This window comes from Dendrobates tinctorius, unplaced genomic scaffold (assembly GCF_039654945.1).
Source record: "Dendrobates tinctorius isolate UK_male_01 unplaced genomic scaffold, ASM3965494v1 ptg000057l, whole genome shotgun sequence".
Classification (NCBI taxonomy): Eukaryota; Metazoa; Chordata; class Amphibia; order Anura; family Dendrobatidae; genus Dendrobates; species Dendrobates tinctorius.
The window spans coordinates 379,110-400,000 of record NW_027361725.1 but is presented as its reverse complement, the minus strand read 5'-3'; the positions used below and the strand labels follow the sequence as shown (position 1 = coordinate 400,000).

The following is a 20,891-nucleotide window of genomic DNA, read 5'->3' as shown; positions in this document are numbered from 1 at the left end:
AAAAATTCCTGTGACGCACCTAAAGGGTTAATAAACTTCTTGAATGTGGTTTTGAGCACCTTAAGGGGTGCAGTTTTTAGAATGGTGTCACTTTTGGGTATTTTCTATCATATAGACCCCTCAAAGTGGCTTCAAATGTGATGTGGTCCTAAAAATAAAATGGTGTTGTAAAAATGAGAAATCGCTGGTCAACTTTTAACCCTTCTAACTTCCTAACAAAAAAAAGTTTTGGTTCCAAAATTGTGCTGATGTAAAGTAAACATGTGGGAAATGTTAGTTATCAAGTTTTTTGTGTGCCGTATCTCTGTGATTTAAGGGCATAAAAATTCAAAGTTGGAAAATTGCGAAATTTTCAAAATTTTTGCCAAATTTCCATTTATTTCACAAATAAACGCAAGTTATTTGAATGAAATTTTACCACTAACATGAAGTACAATATGTCACGAGAAAACAATGTCAGAATCACCGGGATCCATAGAAGCGTTCCAGAGTTATGACCTCATAAAGGTACAGTGGTCAGAATTGTAAAAATTGGCCCGGTCATGAACGTGCAAACCACCCTCGGGGGTGAAGGGGTTAAGAGTCTCCTCTTTCCTCCACTCATTACCTGTAGTAATGGCACCTGTTTAAACTTGTTATCAGTATAAAAAGACACCTGTGCACACCCTCAAACAGTCTGACTCCAAACTCCACTATGGTGAAGACCAAAGAGCTGTCAAAGGACACCAGAAACAAAATTGTAGCCCTGCACCAGGCTGGGAAGACTGAATCTGCAATAGCCAACCAGCTTGGAGTGAAGAAATCAACTGTGGGAGCAATAATTAGAAAATGGAAGACATACAAGACCACTGATAATCTCCCTCGATCTGGTGCTCCACGCAAAATCCCACCCCGTGGGGTCAGAATGATCACAAGAACGGTGAGCAAAAATCCCAGAACCACGCGGGGGGACCTAGTGAATGAACTGCAGAGAGCTGGGACCAATGTAACAAGGCCTACCATAAGTAACACACTACGCCACCATGGACTCAGATCCTGCAGTGCCAGACGTGTCCCACTGCTTAAGCCTGTACATGTTCGGGCCCGTCTGAAGTTTGCTAGAGAGCATTTGGATGATCCAGAGGAGTTTTGGGAGAATGTCCTATGGTCTGATGAAACCAAACTGGAACTGTTTGGTAGAAACACAACTTGTCGTGTTTGGAGGAAAAAGAATACTGAGTTGCATCCATCAAACACCATACCTACTGTAAAGCATGGTGGTGGAAACATCATGCTTTGGGGCTGTTTCTCTGCAAAGGGGCCAGGACGACTGATCCGGGTACATGAAAGAATGAATGGGGCCATGTATCGTGAGATTTTGAGTGCACACCTCCTTCCATCAGCAAGGGCATTGAATATGAAACGTGGAACGTGGCTGGGTCTTTCAACATGACAATGATCCAAAGCACACCGCCAGGGCAACGAAGGAGTGGCTTCGTAAGAAGCATTTCAAGGTCCTGGAGTGGCCTAGCCAGTCTCCAGATCTCAACCCTATAGAAAACCTTTGGAGGGAGTTGAAAGTCCGTGTTGCCAAGCGAAAAGCCAAAAACATCACTGCTCTAGAGGAGATCTGCATGGAGGAATGGGCCAACATACCAACAACAGTGTGTGGCAACCTTGTGAAGACTTACAGAAAACGTTTGACCTCTGTCATTGCCAACAAAGGATATATCACAAAGTATTGAGATGAAATTTTGTTTCTGACCAAATACTTATTTTCCACCATAATATGCAAATAAAATGAAAAAAAAAAAAACAGACAATGTGATTTTCTGGATTTTTTTTTCTCAGTTTGTCTCCCATAGTTGAGGTCTACCTATGATGTAAATTACAGACGCCTCTCATCTTTTTAAGTGGTGGAACTTGCACTATTGCTGACTGACTAAATACTTTTTTGCCCCACTGTATATGTATGTATATATATATATATATATATATATATTGGTACAGTAAAGGGTGTTTTACTGGATGGGAGATATGTTTCTCCCAGCAGATTGTTTGGCCGGGTTTTTCCCTAAAGACAGGACCTGCGATGATGTCAGGGTCACGTGATCAGCCCATGTGATGTCTATCTCACTGGTGGGAGGGGTCGGGCCCTATGTAATGGAGGTTGGTAATTGCCACAAGGAGAGTGTTTCTGGAAGCTACAGGAATTTGGCTGACTCAGCCTGAAACTTGTATACAGGATCCCCATGCTGCAGGACTATAGCAGCAAGACTCCGAAGAACCCTGGGAATGGCACCTGGCGGATGCCGCAGGACCTGGCAGCCGCTTAGTTAAGCCCGTCCTGTGCAAGGGGTGAGTCTGGGACCAGTGGTTCTCCAAGCTGGAGTATGTGTATGGTTTTTTCCTTATGTTCTGTTAACCGGCTGGTTACTAAGTGACATTAAAACCACTGAAACTGGACTTTATGCCTGTGTGTTGCCTCGTTACTGCCGCCCTGCCATTGCCTACCGGACCGAATCCCAACTGGTGGAGAATGTGGGCAGAAGCAGTGAGGCCAGGCTGTTTTTCTTATTTTTTTGATTTGCAACCCAGCCTATGTCCTGGGTGAAACGAGTGGCAGAGACCCAGGAGGGGAACTTTCCAGAAATGAAGGCCACGGTAAAAACTCTCATAGAGGCCATGCGACAGCAGCAGCAGGCTATGCAGCAGCAGGCTACACAGCAATAGGAGGCCATGCGGCAGCAGCAACAGGAGGCCATGCGACAGCAGGCTATGCAGCAGCAGGCTATGCAGCAGCAAACCAATCAGCTGTTAATACAGCATATCACGACAGCGCATACAAAAGGAGCTGACCGGGGAATCCATAAGGCCCGGAAAGCGGTTCGTATAGCGATTCCCAAGATGGAGAAATCGGACGATGTGGAGGTGTACCTGGAGATGTTCGAAGGAGTCGCTGAGAGAGAGAAGCTACCACGGGACCATTGGGCGGATATCCTCGCTCCGTTTCTGACCCCAGGACCTTTGAAAGCGTATCAGGACCTACCCACAGAGCAAAGGGTGGACTACACGGTTGTCAAGGGTGAGATACTGGCACGTCTTGGGGCAAATGTGTTAGTGCAGGCCCAGCGGGTACACCAGTGGGAGTTTACCCCCTCCAAGCCGGCCCCGGTCCCAGTATTACGACCTGTTGCACCTGTTACAAAAGTGGTTGCAGCCTGAGGTGTTGTCCCTCACGGCCATGCTGGACTGCATAGTGACTGATAATTTTGGAGGGCTTTGCCCCACTCCCTCCAGACATGGGTCGGACAGGCATCCCCTACTAATGCCATGCCATGCAGATGATAGACCTCATAGAAAGGTATGGGGCTACCAAAGAGCTACAGGGAGGGACCCCCCCTAAGGTAACAGGAAGGTTCCCTAAGTGCCCACCCCTGGTTCAGCGAGCGGAGCTCAGGAAGGCCGCTCAGGACTTATCTGGGGAAGTAAGGAGCCCCATAATCTGCTGGCAGTGCCAGGAACCACGTCACAGGAGAGCTGATTGCCCCCTCCTGACTGAGCCCATGGACACAAATTTTGGGTACCACCAGTCCCACTATGCCGAACCGATGTGTGCAATGGGTACCCCGAAAGGTCCCAATATGGAACATTTATGTCGGGTTGAAGTGGAGAGTACCCCGGCTGTGGCCCTATTGGACTCAGGGAGTCTTGTAACCCTGGTACGAGCCAGCTGGATACACACCAGCGAGTATACGGGTCGGAAAATTGGGGTGTTGTGTATACATGGAGACTTAAAAGACTATCCCACCGCACTAGTGGTAATCAGCAACCCAGCGGGGAGGCGGTGCCACGAGGTGGGGGTTGTGACTAATTTAAATTATGAAGGGATAATTGTACAAGACTTTCCATTGTTTTCTGTGCTGTGGCCGTCTGTTGTCCCACCCACTGAGCAACTGCTGGCACCAGAGGCAACCAGGTTACATTCTCCAGAAGTGGGGCATGAACCTGGTGTCCCGGAGGAAGAAGTGCTGGCTGTAGGAATAACCTTCCCTTCGGTGGAGGAGGGGGAGAATTCTCCCAGGGAAGTATTGGCTGGAGAGGTGGAAGACTTGCCGCTGGGACCTGAGTTGTCAGTCTTGAATGTATCAGGTGACAATTTTGGTACAGCGCAACACCGAGACCTTACTTCAGCCCGGGCCAGAGAAAATGTACTGTTTGTCAATGGGGAACCCCAACAACCTGGGGCAGATACGGTGTTGCCACGCTTTGAGCTGAACCAGGATTTGTTGTACCGAGGTGGAGAAAAATACGGGAGGAAATGGTAGAACAATTACTGGTACCTCAGATGTATCGGAGGCTGGTAATGGATTGAGCGCATGCGCATGTACTTGGGGGACATTTGGGCCAAAAGAAAACCCTCGACCGAATTCTGCAGCGATTTTACTGGCCAGGGGTCCATGAAGAAGTTAAACAGTACTGTAGCTCCTGTCCAGTGTGCCAGGTAACCAGTCCCCAGCCTCACTTTCGGAGCCCTTTGGTGCCTTTGCCAATTATAGAGGTGCCCTTTGAGAGAGTGGCTATGGACCTGGTGGGGCCTCTTAATAACTCGGCAAGGGGACACCAACACATTCTTGTAGTTCTAGATTATGCTACCCGATATCCTGAGGCCATTCCTCTGCACCACACATCAGCTAAGCTTATAGCAAAGGAACTCATGGGTATGTTTTCACGGGTGGGAATTCCGCAAGAGATTTTAACAGACCAGGGAACCCCCTTTATGTTAAAAATTATGAAGGAACTCTGCTGGATGTTAAATGTTAAACAGTTGCGCACATCGGTCTATCATCCCCAAACAGATGGTCTGGTAGAAAGGTTCAATAAGACGCTGAAGAGCATGTTAAAAAAGGCAGTTTCCAAAGATGCGAAGTACTGGGATCTCTTATTGCCATATTTGTTGTTTGCAGTACGGGAGGTGCCTCAGGCATCTACGGGGTTCTCGCCCTTTGAACTGTTGTACGGCAGACATCCACGGGGCTTACTCGATATAGCCAAAGAGGCCTAGGAGAACCAACCTACCCCCCCACAAAAGTGTGGTAGAACATGTTGCAAAAATGCAAGAGAGAATGGAGACAGTCCTACCCTTGGTCCGGGAACATATGGAGGCAGCACAACGGTCACAGAGTTGGGTCTATAACCGGGAGGCCCAGGTAAGAACCTTCAGCCCTCAGGATCGGGTGTTGGTGCTTGTGCCTACCGTAGATATCAAATTTCTCGCAAAGTGGCAGGGACCCTACGAGATCATGGAGAAGGTGGGGCAAGTAAACTACAAGGTACACCAGCCAGGACGGAGAAAGCCAGAACAGGTTTACCATATTAATTTGCTTAAACCCTGGAAAGATAGAGAGCACCTTGGTGGGGATAGTGCTGCCAGCGTTTCAGATGGAAAAGGCTCCGTTACCTCGGGGCGAGGCAGGAGAAGCCCAATCCGCGGTCAAAATTGCAGATACTTTGTCTCCTAGACAGGTTCAGGAGGTCCGGAAGTTCATTAGCCGAAATACAGATGTTTTTTCGGAGCTCCCTGGACGCATCTCCCTAATCCAACATGACATTGTCACAGAGCCACAGGCCAAGGTCCAACTAAAGCCTTATCGGGTGCTTAGGCCCTGCGACAAGCCATCTCGGAAGAGGTAAAAGCTATGCTACAGTTAGGGGTCATCGAAGAGTCTCAAAGTGAGTGGGCCAGCCCGATAGTCCTAATACCCAAGCCTGATGGGTCGCTTAAGATTCTGTAATGATTTTAGAAAACTCAATGACATTTAAAAGTTTGACGCCTACCCCATGCCCCGGGTTGACGAGTTGATAGAGCGCTTTGGGCAAGCACGGTATTTTTCAACTCTGGACCTCACAAAAGGTTATTGGCAGGTACCCCTAACAGAGGCGGCGAAGGAAGAAATGGCTTTTGTAACACCTGAGGGGCTGTTCCAGTATAAGGTGTTACCCTTTGGGTTGCATGGCGCTCCAGCAACGTTCCAGCGGTTAATGGATATTGTGCTCCGTCCCCATCGCCGCTATGCCTCAGCCTATCTAGACGATATCATTGTGTACAGCACCGACTGTGAAAGCCACTTAGCAAAAGTACAGGCAGTGATAGCCCTGCTTGTCGCAGAGAGTCTAACTGCCAACCCAAAGAAGTGTTCCATAGGGTTGGAAGAAGCCCGGTACTTGGGTTATGTCATTGGGAGAGGAGTTCTCAAGCCCCAAGTAAACAAAGTAGAGGCAATCCAGAACTGGCCCCGGCCCCTCACAGCAAAACAGGTAAAAGCCTTTTTAGGTTTGGTGGGATATTATAGGCGGTTCATTCCAACTTTGCAACCCTGTCCGCGCCTTTAACAGATTGCTTAAAAGGAGAAAAATCTGTGATGGTCGACTGGAATGATCAGTTAAAGGAGGCCTTTACAACGTTAAAATGGGCACTGTGTGGTACTCCAATCCTGATCAATCCAAATTTAAAAAAAAAGAGTTTGTTGTGCAGACTGATGCCTCTGAGATAGGGCTCGATGCCGTGCTGTCTCAGGAAGTTAAAGGGGAAGAGCATCCCGTTAGTTTCCTAAGCCGGAAGCTTACCCCAGCTGAAACCCGATACAGTATTGTGGAGAGAGAGTGCCTGGCCATCAAGTGGGCACTGGAGTCATTGTGCTACTATTTGCTGGGGAGAACATTTCGGTTGGTGACAGATCATTCCCCTCTTATGTGGATGAGTCAAGCTAAGGAGTGGAATGCCCGAGTCACCAGGTGGTTCCTGTCCCTGCAAAATTTTAAGTTTTCAGTGGAACATCGCGCAGGCAGACTACAGGGGAATGCAGATGCCCTGTCCAGAGTTCACTGTATGTCATGTGTCCACCCCCTTAGGGTTGAACATAGGGGGGAGGTATGTGGCCCAGTAAAGGGTGTTTTACTGGATGGGAGATATGATTCTCCCAGCAAATTAATGTTTGGCCGGGTTTTTCCCTAAAGACAGGACCTGCGATGATGTCAGGGTCACGTGATCAGCCCATGTGATGTCTATCTCACTGGTGGGAGGGGTTGGGCCCTATGTAATGGAGGTTGGTAATTGCCACAAGGAGAGTGTGTTTCTGGAAGCTACAGGAACTTGGCTGACTCAGCCTGAAACTTGTATACAGGATCCCCATGCTGCAGGACTATAGCAGCAAGACTCGGAAGAACCCCGGGAATGGCACCTGGTGGATGCCGCAGGACCTGGCAGCCGCTTAGTTAAGCCCGTCCTGTGCAAGGGGTGAGTCTGGGACCAGTGGTTCTCCAAGCTGGAGTATGTGTATGGTTTTTTCCTTATGTTCTGTTAACCAGCTAGTTACTAAGTGACATTAAAACCACTGAAACTGGACTTTATGCCTATGTGTTGCCTCGTTACTGCTGCCCTGCCATTGCCTACCAGAGCGAATCCCTACAGTATATGTATGTGTGAAAAATTTAAAGGCGCCTGAATACTTTCCGCACTGTGTGTGTATATATATATATACACACACTAAAAAACAAGGGAAATGTGTCATCTCTAACATTAGGCTTTTAGAGATCACTTCAATTTGCTTATCTGTTCCCAATAACACTAATTTAGACCAGGGGTGGTGCCCAAAATTTTAGATTACACATTTCCACTGTATACCAACTTATGCTCTGGGTAATTTCTTTGGTTTTGCTGCATATTAGATTAGTTGAAGTGTTAAAATGAGAAGTAGCAAGAACATGCTTTTCTATACATTATGTTGTGAAATGCCAAGTAATTTCCATCAAGAGAGATGACTAGTACTAGATGTCAGCAGAGACAGGAGCAAGGAAAAAATTACTTGTATAAATTGAGCTACATATAGCCGAAAGAGAAGCTTTGGGTCATATATCCTGCAGAAAACATGTATGGTAATCATTTGTGCTGCTTTCTCAGAACATTTAGAAACTGCATACATAGCAAATAACATATTTTATTGTTTTATACCACTTTATTGAAATTTTTCAAGTACCTCAGAGGCAAAACTAGAATTAGAATAAAAGGCGGCGGCAGTTTTCATTTAGTGCTTTACAGGAAAGGACATAGCCAGTTAGTATGGGATTATCTTTTTTTTTTTAAAAAGGGCACATTACAACGTATTACTCCAAGATCAAATATTCTAAAACTACATAGTACTTAATCAATTCTTTATCACAGACTATTAACTTTAGGGCCAGACTGTCCATACGTCAATTGTAGATTTCAGTACTATTTTTACAAGTAGTATTTTGGTGGAATATAAACTTGGTGCTGCATTTCGAAAAATTCAGGGATTAAAAAGATTAAACAATAGTTTATAGTTTGAGTATGCTAAAAAAAAAAATAAAATGAAAGAAATAATATTCACTCTGAGTAAATTTTCTGCAGGTCCCATTCAGGTGCTTTTTTTCTAGTGTATGCAGGGGGTGGGGATGAGGTAATATAGACCATTACCTAATCCCCCCTCCTCGATACACTGGAAAATAAACAGAAATGCCTCCTCGATGATTGGCTGAAGCAATGACCTGTTTTGGCTAGTGTTATACTGAAGTGGAATCCTAATTTACTCATTGTGCATATTATCTGGACATAAACTGATATTCAATTCAGATTTTTATATTTGCAGCAGGTGGAATCCAATAGCAAAATTGCAGATTTTCCCATAAATGTGCCGCATGTGCACGGACCTTTAAAGTTTCATGTGACACAAAGTAAATTTTTTATTTTAGGAAAATGTACTATAAAAATGGCCAAAACCTTTAATAATAAATAGGCAGTAGTCCTGATTCTCCTACCATGGTTTCCACGGATGTCTATCCATTTTGTTTTTTCCAGTATTTGTGACTTGGTTAGCACAGACCGATACGTCTGCCACTCTTCTTCATATTGGTCCGAACCCAACTTGTCCTTCGTTTTGCCATCTGTAAGATCTCCTGAAATTACATGATAAAGTGTGACTCTCCAGGAAAACTGATCAACTTCAGTAGGGCAATCTGATCGCTGAGGACTCGCAGCAGGACATGCTCTCAAGACATTTATAAGAGCGGGGGCTGTTTGCGCTTTGCTCACCCTCCCTGGGTCCAGCAAGGAGTCTTCCTTCTCTTCTATTGTTTGCAGCACTGATAGCGCTGCAGCCAATCAGTGAGCTCAGCAGCTCTGTTATCCACTTGGTCAGAGCTGCTTAGGTCACCGATTGACTGCAGCACGGCAAGCACGACTTCAGTGCTGCAGATAATAATAGACATCGGGTCAATGGTGAAGAATCAGACCAAGGAAATGCGAGAAAAGCGCTTTAAAAAAAATGCAACAAGGAGTTTTTCAAAACAGGAAAATCTTTGTACTTTTGCACATTTCCCAACTTTTAGATGGTCTACACATCAGTATAATCTGTTATATACATCTGTATCTGAATTTTATTTTTTTACCAAGTACATAAAATGTTACTTAATATTGGTCTAAAAAAAATTTCTTCTTAAAACTTGAAAATACAGAACAATGGGCTCAAAGCAGGGATACGAGATGCATTTTTTTACATTTATTTTAATATCTTTTCATTAACTAAACACAAGATAAAAAATAATGAGCAAGTGAGCGTGCACAAAAAAAGCAGACATATGTTCTCAGTATGGAATCTTATCTGAGAGGCCCCAGTGCCCCCATAACAGCGACTGTTACTGATGGCACCTACTCCGCAGCCACGTCTTCTTCATACAGAACCATGCTTGCTCTAGTTGTATATTTGTTGTCAGCAGGTAACATGCTCCATTCTTATTTTAAAAGGAGGAGTGCTATTCCAGCGATACAAACGTTGTAAAATCCCAGAAAAACTTTATTAGTCAAAATGTCATCCCCTTTGGGACATCAGACGTAATAATCCGTCCATGTGCCCTGGGCCTATTTGACCAGGGACGGATTATTACGCCCGCTCGATCGCCCACGCACACACGGGTGGTGTGCGGGTGATCGCTGCCAGATGTCAGCTGATTCTGACAGCTGACACTCAGTACTAAGTGCCAGGAGTGGTCACGCACTATTCTCGGCACTTTAACACCCGAAAAGCTGCGATCGAACACGATCGCAGCATTCCGAGAGCCAGCAGAGGGCTGACAGCCTTTGGATCGGAGACCTTGCGGAGTGATGCGGGGTCCCAATCGTTGCTATGGTGACATCCGGGTCACCAGAGGTAGGAAACTTGCTGATCTTGCGCAGTGCATGATCAGCAACTTTCCGTCAGTGCAGCGCTGACAGTTTGTACAGCACAGGGATGTGGCTACATCTCTGTGCTGTAGAAGTGATCAGCCTGAAAAAAAATGATAGTCCCATAATGGGACAAAGCAAAAAAGTACATGAACATTTTGAAAATAATTGTAAAAGTATTTAAAAAAAAAAAATAAAAAAAAATAATCAACAGATACTGTATCCATAAAGAAATATTTGAATGACAAAAAAAAGTACACATATTTGGTATCGCAACAACGCAACCTATAAAACTGTCCCACTAGTTAACGCCTTTAGTGAACACCATGTAAAAATAAATAACACAAGGCAAAAAGAATGCTTTATCATACCGCCGAACAAAAAGTGGACTAACACGAAATCAAAAAGATGGATATAAAAAAACATGGTACCGCTGAAAAAAACAAGACGCCATAGAGCTCCATTCAGCAGAAAAAAAAATTATAGCACTCAGAATAAAGTGAGGCAAAACTAATTATTTTTTCTATAAAATAGCTTACCTTTATGTGTAAAAGCGACAAAACATAAAAAAAGATATAAATGAGGTATCGCTGTAAATATACTGAACCGAAGAATAAAACTGCCTTATCAATTTTACCACACACGGAACGGCTTAAATACCCCCCCCACAAAGAAAATTATTTAAAAAAAATTGCCATATTGCTATTTTTTCTTCATTCTGCCTCACAAAAATCAGAATAGAAAGCAATCAAAAAATGTCATATGCCTGAAAATGGTACCAATAAATCGTCAGCTCGTGACATAAAAAACAAGTCCTCACATGACTCTGTGGGCCAAAATATGGAAAAGTTATAGCTCTCAATATGTGGTGATGCAAAAACTAATTTTTACAATAAAAAGTGTCTTTTAGTGTGTGACAGCTGCCAAACATAAAACCCAATATAAATCTGGTATCGCTGGAATTGCACCGATCCGAAGAATAAAGTCGCTTACTCACTTATACTGCACGATGAACTGCGTAAAAAAAATCAAACCAATTCTTTCCCTACTGTTCATTTTTTCATTCTGCCTCTCAAAGAATGCAGTAAGGCTCAGCTCACATTTATCCTGTGCTCTGCATTGAGCGTTTACACTGGGGTTTCCGTGTAAATCTCTGAAAAACACGATTCAGATGGAACCTCTGCCAGAAAATTCCCTATAATGAGGCAGATGGAGGCACTGTGGATGCCATCTGACCTGTAATCTGGCAGTGTCCATCTTTTTACGATTGCATAAAGGTGCTGCCGGACACAGTTTTGTTCAATTCTGAAAAGAACACCGCTGTACAAAGGCCAGATGGAGTACAGAGTAAGTCTGCTGCCTCATTATAGTGAATGGATACCTCGGGGATTTCATCTGAATCACGTCACTTAGAGATTTAGATGGAAACCCCAAAGTAAGTGCCCAGCGTAGAGAACTGAAAAAACGGAAATTAGACCTACCGGTAATGTTATTTCCAGGAGTCCATCCTGACAGCACCATGGGGGTTGTCCTTTCATCCTTACAGGGACAGGAAATGCACAAGAGGTTAAAGGTCCCCTCCCACACCCACACTCCAGTGATTTTTCCCAAGTACCACACCAGTATGGATGCAATTAAAATTTATTGAGATTTAGTACAAGCATAATGACACCAATACAAATCATAGGGAGGGAACTACCAGTGCTGTCAGGTTGGACCCCTGGAAATAACATTACCGTTAGGTCTAATCTCCGGTTTCCAGGACGTCCTATCCTGACAGCACCATGGGGAATACCAAAGTAGGAATTCGCTTAGGGTGGGACTACTGCTTGTAGCACTCTATGAACGAAGGTCGACTGGCTAGCTGTTAGAGTATCCAACTTATAGTGTCTACAGAAAGGGTTTGGTGTAGACCAGGTGGCGGCCCTGCATATTTGCTCCACTGAGGCTCCCGCCCTTTCTGCCCATGATGTCGCTATCGCCCTGGTGGAATGGGCTCTAAGCCCTTCAGGTATAGGTAACCCCTCGGCCTCGTACGTTGAGGTGATAATTGATGTTATCCACCTTGCCAGGGTATGTGTGGCTGCGCTTCTACCCTTATTTTTAACGCCGTACTGGATAAATAGTTTTGTGTCCTGTCGCCAATCTCGGGTGACTTCTATGTAGCAGGTGACCGCACGTCTAACATCCAGTGAGTGAAACAGTTTTTCTTTATCATTCTTTGGAGCTGGACAGAATGAGGGTAGGATTATCTCCTGGTTTAGATTCTGAGGAGACACTACCTTAGGGAGGAACCCTGGGTCTAGTTTGAGTATTATGCGGTCCTCGAAGATCTGACTGCAGGGATTCTGGACTGAGAGGGCTTGGATCTCGCCTAATCGTTTGGCTGAGGTGATAGCTACCAAAAATACGTTTTTTTGTGTGAGCTTTGAGATGTCTATCTCGGATATTGGCTCATAAGGGGGCCTATAAAGAGTGTTGAGTACCAGATTTAGGTCCCACGGGGGGACAGTTTTCCTTAATGTGGGCCTTAATCTCTGGGTGGCTTTTGTAAATCGTGCTATCCATGGATGGGAGGATAGGGAGAAATTGAAGAAAGTGCCTAAAGCCGCTATCTGGACTTTCAGTGTGCTCGGGGTCAGGCCCTTATCAAATCCTGCCTGTAGGAAGTCCAGGATCTGAGGGATATTTGGCCGAGACAGGTCTAAGGGGGTACTACCACTTTCTGAGCAGAACCTCTTCCAGATCTTACAATATATCGCCCTCGTAACAGGTTTATGGCTGGCCAGCAATGTGGAGATCACTTGGTCAGAGAGGCCTCTGGACTTTAGGATGTCCCTCTCAGGATCCATGCTGCTAGTTGTAGGTTTCCTGGGTTTGGGTGTAGAACTGGGCCCTGGGAAAGTAGGTCCGACGTCGTTGGTAGATGGAGTGGCCCCTTCTGAGCCATCTTCTTGAGGAGGGGAAACCAACTCCACCTGGGTCAAAAGGGTACGATTACCATCACCCAAGCTCCCTCCTCCTGGATCTTTCTGAGAACCCTCGGTATTATGGCGATAGGGGGAAACCCGTATAGCAGTCCCCCTCTCCAACTCTGGTTCAGGGCATCGACTTCTTCTGGATGGTCCGCTGGATTGAGGGAGTAGAATCTCTTTAGCTAGGTGTTTTTCCTTGTAGCGAAGAGGTCCAGTTGGGGTGTCCCCCTGCGATGGCACAAATCCTTGAAGATCTCTTCTTTTAGTTCCCACTCGGTGGCTCGGACTTCCTGTCTGCTCAGATAGTCGGCTATACTGTTTTGGGAGCCTTCTAGGTGTACTGCTGACAGGGAACGAGAGTTGTTCTCCGCCCAGGTGAGAATCCGAGCTGCTAGATCCTGAAGCTTCCCGTACCTTGGGCCCCCCTGGTGGCGTAGGAAGGCTACTGTGGTCACGTTGTCCGACATGATCTTTATATGTTGGTTCTGTAGGCTCGAATTGCTTCTCTTCAGCGTTTCCCAAACCGCTCGCAGTTCTCGGCAGTTTGAGGACTGTAAGCTGATGTTTTTGGGCCATGTTCCTTGTAAGTATCTTCCGACTAAGTGGGCTCCCCATCCTTCTCTGCTGGCATCCGTGGTGATGGTCACACATGGAGACAGGATCCAAGGAACCCCTTGGCTGATATTTCTGTGGTTGATCCACCATTTCAGAGATGATCTCTGTCAGAGACACCGCACTACACTTGCTCATAGAGCCAGTGCACGTGTCCTGAGTACAGAAGCAGTGCTAAGAGTTACCTGGGGAGCAGGGCAGCAGAGGTGACAAAGCGTGCTTCAACTAATAGTGTCAGAGAAGCCAGAGAACTCAGATTATGGCAAAGCAGAAGTCATGCACGGTACAGACCAGCGAGGTACAGGAGGGATAAACAGACGGGAGGTCAGACAAAGCAAAAGGTCATACACAAGATATCAGTACAGTACCAGGGAGGAGACAGAGCGGATAATCAGGGCCAAGCAGAAATCAAAACCAAACAGACATAGGAGGTACCAGGCAGAATCCAAAGCGATATCCAGGGAACAGACCGAGTCATACACAGAGAATCAAGCAACCAGAACACAGCACTAACACACTCAGGGGTCACCACACAATGCCAAGGGCAAGAGTACAACTGACAGGGATGGGAGCGTCCTGAGGCTATAAGAAGCCTCCCCCAGAACCAGGGAGAGGCCACAATCATAGCCCCAGGTGTGCAGGTAAGCCTGCATCGGGATCTCAACCTTTAACCCCAGAAATGCCAGTCATCAGCACTGGTTCCAAACATTAACCCCACGTGTGCGAGTCAAACCCGCACTGAGATCATGACAATCTCAAAGCTGGAGATGGTCGAATCTTCTTGTCCAGCGAGGACTGCCGTCTGTTCCATCTTGTCAGGATCTCCCTTTGCAGGATTCTTGTGTGAGCCTGGCTCCACATAACGCAGGGTATGCATGCTGTTAGGGTGCCCAGGATCTTCATCGCGGTTCTTATTGAAATCTGGTCTCGACCGAGCTGACGAACTTTGTCCATGATGGGTTTCTTCTTCCCTTCCGGCAAGAATGAGACCCTTCTTTTGGAGTCCAACATGACTCCCATGAATTTCTTCTGGGTACTGGGCTGCAGGTCCGATTTTTCTTTGTTCAGGATCCAACCTAGGCTCTCGAGCATGAGTTGTTCTTTTAAATCCGACGCTGAACGGGATATTACCAAGAAGTCGTCTAAGTATGGCACAATGATTATGACCTCTTGTCTTAAATGTGCTACGACTTCGGAGACCAGTTTCGTAAAAACTCGAGGTGCTGATGCCAAGCCGAACGGAAGAGCCTGAAACTGAAAGTGGTAGTACCTGCTTCCTTTTTTTAGTGCGAAGCGTAGGAACCTCTGAGACGGAGGATGGATGGGAACGTGATAATACGCGCTCTTTAGATCTATAGTGCACATCGCAGCGTTCTGGTCTATTAGCGGGATGGTGGTTTTCAGGGACTCCATTCGGAATCTCTTGTACCGAACCCATTGATTTAATGGTTCTAAATTTATAATGGTTCGGCTTTCCCCAGACGGTTTTTTTTATTGTGAAGAGAGTTGAATAGTGGCCCTGACCTCTCTCTACTTCTGGAACCGGAACCACTACTTCTGTTCTTAACAGGTCTCTTATGTCTGCCCATATAGGATCTATTAGGGCTCTGGAACAGGGTTTTGTAACCATGAATTGTGCTGGGGGGGGGGTTTGTAAACTCGAGGGTATAGCTCTGGGAGATCGTATTGAGGACCCATGGGTTTTGGGAGATGAGTTGCAAAGTGTCTGAGGCGCCCCCCTACGGGTATGGCGTCATTGTCTCCTGCTTCTGGAACTTTGTCCCCCCTTCGTGTACTCCCAAACGAGATGATTTCCCTTTCCCTCTATATTCCTGCCTCTGGTAAGGACGGGATCTTTGAAAGGGAAACTTCCTTTTTGGTTTTTCCCCCCGGAAACCCTGTTTTGCCGTCCGAGGCACTCTCTAGAATCTTATCTAAGGCCGGCCCAAATACCTTCCCGCCTGAGAAGGGTATGGAACATAATTTATTTTTTGACTGGTAGTCCCCCGACCAGATTTTTATCCATATGGCTCGGCGAGCCGCATTGGATAAGGAGTTATTCCTGGCCGCAAACCGTACGGAATCGGCAGAAGCATCCGCCAGAAACCCAGTCACGATCTTTAACAGGGGAATGCTCTCTAGGATATCACCCCTAGGGGGTTTTCTCTTTTAACTGCTGCTCTAAATGGTCGATCCATAGATGCATGGATCTGGCGACTGATGTGGCGGCTATGTTTGCTTTCATCACCGCCGCTGAGGCCTCCCAAGCTCTTTTTAAGAGCACGTCGGCCTTTTTGTCCATGGGTTCTTTGAGACTGGAAGAATCTTCGAAGGGAATTGTCTTTTTTGACACCTTGGCCACCGGGGAATCGATCTTAGGAACCTTGTCCCAAGTGTTGATGTCCTCCAGGTTAAATGGAAGTCGTAGCTTCAAGTCTCGAGGCACAATCAGTCTTTTCTCGGCATCTTCCCATTCTTCAAGGATCATTGCTCTGATATGGTCATTAACTGGGAAGACCTGACGAATTCTGGCTCTTAATCCCCCGAACATCGTGTCCTGGATGGATTGCGCTTTCAGGGTCTCCTCAATTTGCATCGTACCTCTCACGGCGCTGAGAAGCTCGTCCGTGTTCTCTGATGTGAAGAGGTATCTTTTCCCTGTCTCCGGGGGTTCAGAGGTGATCTCGCCCTCTTCCTCCGAGTCCGTACCCCGTATTTCCTCCTCCGACGACTGGTCGGACTCCCATCTTGGTCTCTTGGCCTGGGACCGGCCGGAAGACTGAGTGGGTAGCAGCCGAAAGACGGAGGCGTGGACCTCGTCTCTGACCATTGTGCGCATCGCCATCAGGAAAGCGGCCTGCTCGCCTCTGACAATCCTCAGGGTGCAGTCCTCACATAGGAGTTTTTTTCCATGCACCCGGTAGTTTGCTGGCGCAGATGGGGCATTTGGGTTTGCCTGATGTCCTAGACGTTGCTGCTGTCGGGATCGGTGTCGTCTTATCCTAATATAAAGAACAGGGGTCTTTTATATTAAAGCTCCTGTCTTTGGTATAGCAGCCCGCTGTGCCCCTTACTCACAGACGCTGGCTCTGGCTGGTCACCGGTCCTGGTCTCTATGTTGGTGGCGCTGACGGGAATCAGAGGCCTGTCTCGTCACCTGTCGATATGCTGCTGGTCCCCCTTTTTTATCCTACCTTGTCTTGCGCCGGAACATCATCTTCCCTTCTGTGCCGCCCGCACCATTCTGACGCGCCCTCTGTGATGCGACCGTAAGTCGTCATCCCCGGGCGCCTGGAAGTGACGCGGCCGCCGACCAGGCATCCTCTCGCGGGAGCCGCGCTGGGGGGGGAAGCGGTATTGAGTCCCGGAGCGACGCTCCACGGGACCGCCGGCGGAGAACCCCCCTTAGGGGGTGCCGCCCTGCACCGTCCAACTGGAGGAGTTGAAGTTAGGACCCCGAACCTCTTGGCCCCGGTAAGCTTTGCTGGATGCCGCAGCTGCGGCGCTCTCGTTCCTGTCCTTACAGGGACAGGAAAAACACTGGAGTGTGGGAGGGGACCTTTAACCTCTCGTGCATTTCCTGTCCCTGTAAGGATGAAAGGACAACCCCCATGGTGCTGTCAGGATAGGACGTCCTGGAAAATGTGATCCCAAACATTACGTAAAATGTTCCCAATAAAAGTTTTTTTTTATTTTTTCTTAATTGCTCAATGGTATAACATTCTGTGACACACCCATGGTGTCAATATGATCGCTGCACCCATAGAAGAATTCATTTAGAGGTGTAGTTTGTAAAATGGGGTCACTTATGAGGGGTTGTGCTGTTCTGGCATCTCATGGTCTCTCTCAGTGGGTCATGGCACCTGCACACCATAACAGTAAAATCTGCACTATAGTATAGCGCTCCTCGCCTTCTGAGCTTTGCACTGTGCCTGAAAAATATTTCCTGATTATATGTAGGGTATTGGCACACTCAGGAAAAAAATGGATCTCAATTTGTTGTAAAAAAAAAATAAAAAAATTCCTATTAACCCTTAGAAAAATTACAAACTTGGGGCTAAAACAACATTTTTGTGAGGAAAATGTTATTTTATTATTATCACAGCTCAACATTATAAACTTCTGTGAAGCACCTGGGGGTTCAAGGTGTTCACCATGCATCTACAGTAAATACATTCCTTGAGTGGTCTAGTTTTCAAAATGGGGTCATTTGTGGGGGTGTTTCTACTGTTTAGATACATCAGGGGCTCTCCAAATGGGACATGACATCCGTTAATGATTCTAGGAAATTTTGCATTTCAAAAGTCAACTGGCGCTCCTTGCCTTCCAAGTTCCCAAACAGTCGTTTTCTCCCTTATATTGGGTATCTGCGCATTCAGGAGAAATTGCATAACAAATTGTATGGTGCAATATCTCGTTACCATTTCAAAAATGCAATACGTAGGACTAAAAACATATTTATATTTGTGGGGAAAATTTTATTTTTTTTACTTTTATGGCTCAACAATATAAACTTCCGCGAAGCCCCTGAGGTTCAATGCGCCCACCACACATCTACGTAAATCAGTTCCCTGAGGGGTCTAGTTTCCAAAATGGTGTCACCTCTTCCAATTGTTCCAGAAAATTTTGCATTCAAAAAGTCAAATGGCGCTCCTTCCCTTCCGAGCACCCAGACAGTGGTTTTCTACATCATATCAGGTATCGGTATGCTCAGGAGAAATTACCCAACAAATTTTGGGGTTCATTTTGTAAATTTTGTTGGAAAATCAGCAGTCTTCCCCATGATTGTGAAGCCTACTGAAACAGACTAAGGGACTTTTTAAACACTTAGGAAGCCTTTGCAGGTGTTTTTGTTAATTATTCTAATTTACTAAGATAATGACTTTTGGGTTTTCATTGACTGTAAGCCATAATCATCAACATTAACAGAAATAAACACTTGAAATAGATCACTCTGTTTGTAATGACTAAATAATATCCGAGTTTCACTTTTTGTATTGAAGAACTGAAATAAATTAACTTTTTGATGATGATCTAATTTAGTGAGAAGCACCTGTATGTCAGCTGCCTCACGACACTTCTCACAGGTACATGGGGGGGGGGGGGGGGAGTTTGTCCACCTTTCTGTTCAGAGGTATTGAGAAGGTGTTTAAACCCCTTAGGGGTGGTGATCTTAGTAAAAAGGTCCTCAACACAGAATCCTTCTGGATCTTTACCCTTAATACGAGAAATCCAGCAAACTTAAATATTACACAATTTAATTTTACAATACAATTAATCATGCATTTTTGAGAGTTTTGGGTGTTTCCCCTTTCCTCCACTGGTTTCATTTTAGTTTTTATACATGTTCTATGTGTTTCATGTCAAACATTTGTTTCCATCTTACTTTGCTTCTATACAGGATTTCTCTCCATGTCATTATCAAAGGGATGAAGATAACTGACAAGTATCTTTAATAAGGACCAAAGAAGAGTTCAGCAGAGGAGCGATAAGGGTTACAGATCCTGTTGTCACAACGAGCTCACTGATAGACTTACCGTTAACTCATTTGAAAACCATCAATAGGATCAGATCAGCATAAAGGCTGTAGAAACGCAAACAGTCCAGGTGTACCTGCTGCTAAGATCTAGACACCCCGGTGTGACATACACTGGATGAGCAGGTGCTGTTCGGTGTATATGGACGCTGTCTGACGTACATCAGTGCCGAAACTAGGAACCCCACCTTCCACTATATGATTAATGTTATGCTGCACACGACTCTGGTCAGAAGCTGCAGGAAACATTTCAGTACAGGTTCTCTTACCGGTTACAAGAACAAGTGCCGGCCCGATCACAGAGAGGCTCTCAGTGCAGAAGATCTCAAACTCTGAGACCCGGAGGGGATCCAAGAACTTACTGACGTGAACATCCGTCACCTGCAACACCATAGGCAAAAACTCAGTGATCACACTCCCCCGTTATCAAACATGCCATTCGCATCTGCACTCCTCCCAGGTTCCCTGACACTGCTGATGATGGAGTCTGACCCCCAGCTGAGGGACCCCTGCAGTCAGCTGTCAACCGCTGTGAAAGGGAGGATTTGCAGGAGAGATCCCTGCCTATATTTGCGGAGAGGCGGGATCCCTGTAATTGGCCGTCGTCTGCAGTGGGGGACCCCTGCAGCCGACCAACATCTACGAGGGGGACCCCTGCAGCCGACCAACATCTACGAGGGGGACCCCTGCAGCCGACCAACATCTACGAGGGGGACCCCTGCAGCCGACCAACATCTACGAGGGGGAACCCTGCAGCCGACCAACATCTACGAGGGGGAACCCTGCAGCCGACCAACATCTACGAGGGGGAACCCTGCAGCCGACCAACATCTACGAGGGGGAACCCTGCAGCCGACCAACATCTACGAGGGGGAACCCTGCAGCCGACCAACATCTACGAGGGGGAACCCTGCAGCCGACCAACATCTACGAGGGGGACCCTTGCAGTCGGCCATCATCTACGAGAGGGACCCTTGCAGCCGACCATCATCTACGAGGGGGAACCCTGCAGTCTGCCGTCATCTATGAGGGGGACCCCTGCAGCCGACCAACATCTACGAGGGGGACCCCTGCAGCCTACCAACATCTACGAGGGGGACCCCTGCAGCCGACCAACATCTACGAGGGGGACCCCTGCAGCCGACCAACATCTACGAGGGGGACCCTTGCAGCCGACCAACATCTACGAGGGGGACCCCTGCAGCCAACCAACATCTACGAGGGGGACCCCTGCAGCCAACCAACATCTACGAGGGGGACCCCTGCAGCCAACCAACATCTACGAGGGGGACCCCTGCAGCCAACCAACATCTACGAGGGGGACCCCTGCAGCCAACCAACATCTACGAGGGGGACCCCTGCAGCCAACCAACATCTACGAGGGGGACCCCTGCAGCCGACCAACATCTACGAGGGGGACCCCTGCAGCCGGCCATCATCTACGAGGGGGAAGCCTGCAGCCGACCAACATCTACGAGGGGGAACCCTGCAGCCGGCCATCATCTACGAGGGGGAACCCTGCAGCCGACCAACATCTACGAGGGGGAAC

General features: G+C 46.8%; 1 protein-coding gene across 3 annotated transcripts in view; it reads right to left on the bottom strand.

Moving 5' to 3' along the window:
- The window catches only part of TMEM62 (transmembrane protein 62), a 69,034-nt gene that overhangs the window by 47,196 nt on the left and 947 nt on the right, over nt 1–20,891 (bottom strand). For all 3 annotated transcript variants that reach the window (XM_073577636.1, XM_073577635.1, XM_073577637.1), the window contains 2 exons: nt 19,612–19,723; nt 8,818–8,955 (listed from right to left, as the gene is read on the bottom strand). In XM_073577636.1, coding sequence (XP_073433737.1) covers nt 8,818–8,955; nt 19,612–19,723 — 250 coding nt within the window. Of the gene's footprint in view, nt 1–8,817; nt 8,956–19,611; nt 19,724–20,891 lie in introns of those variants that run through there.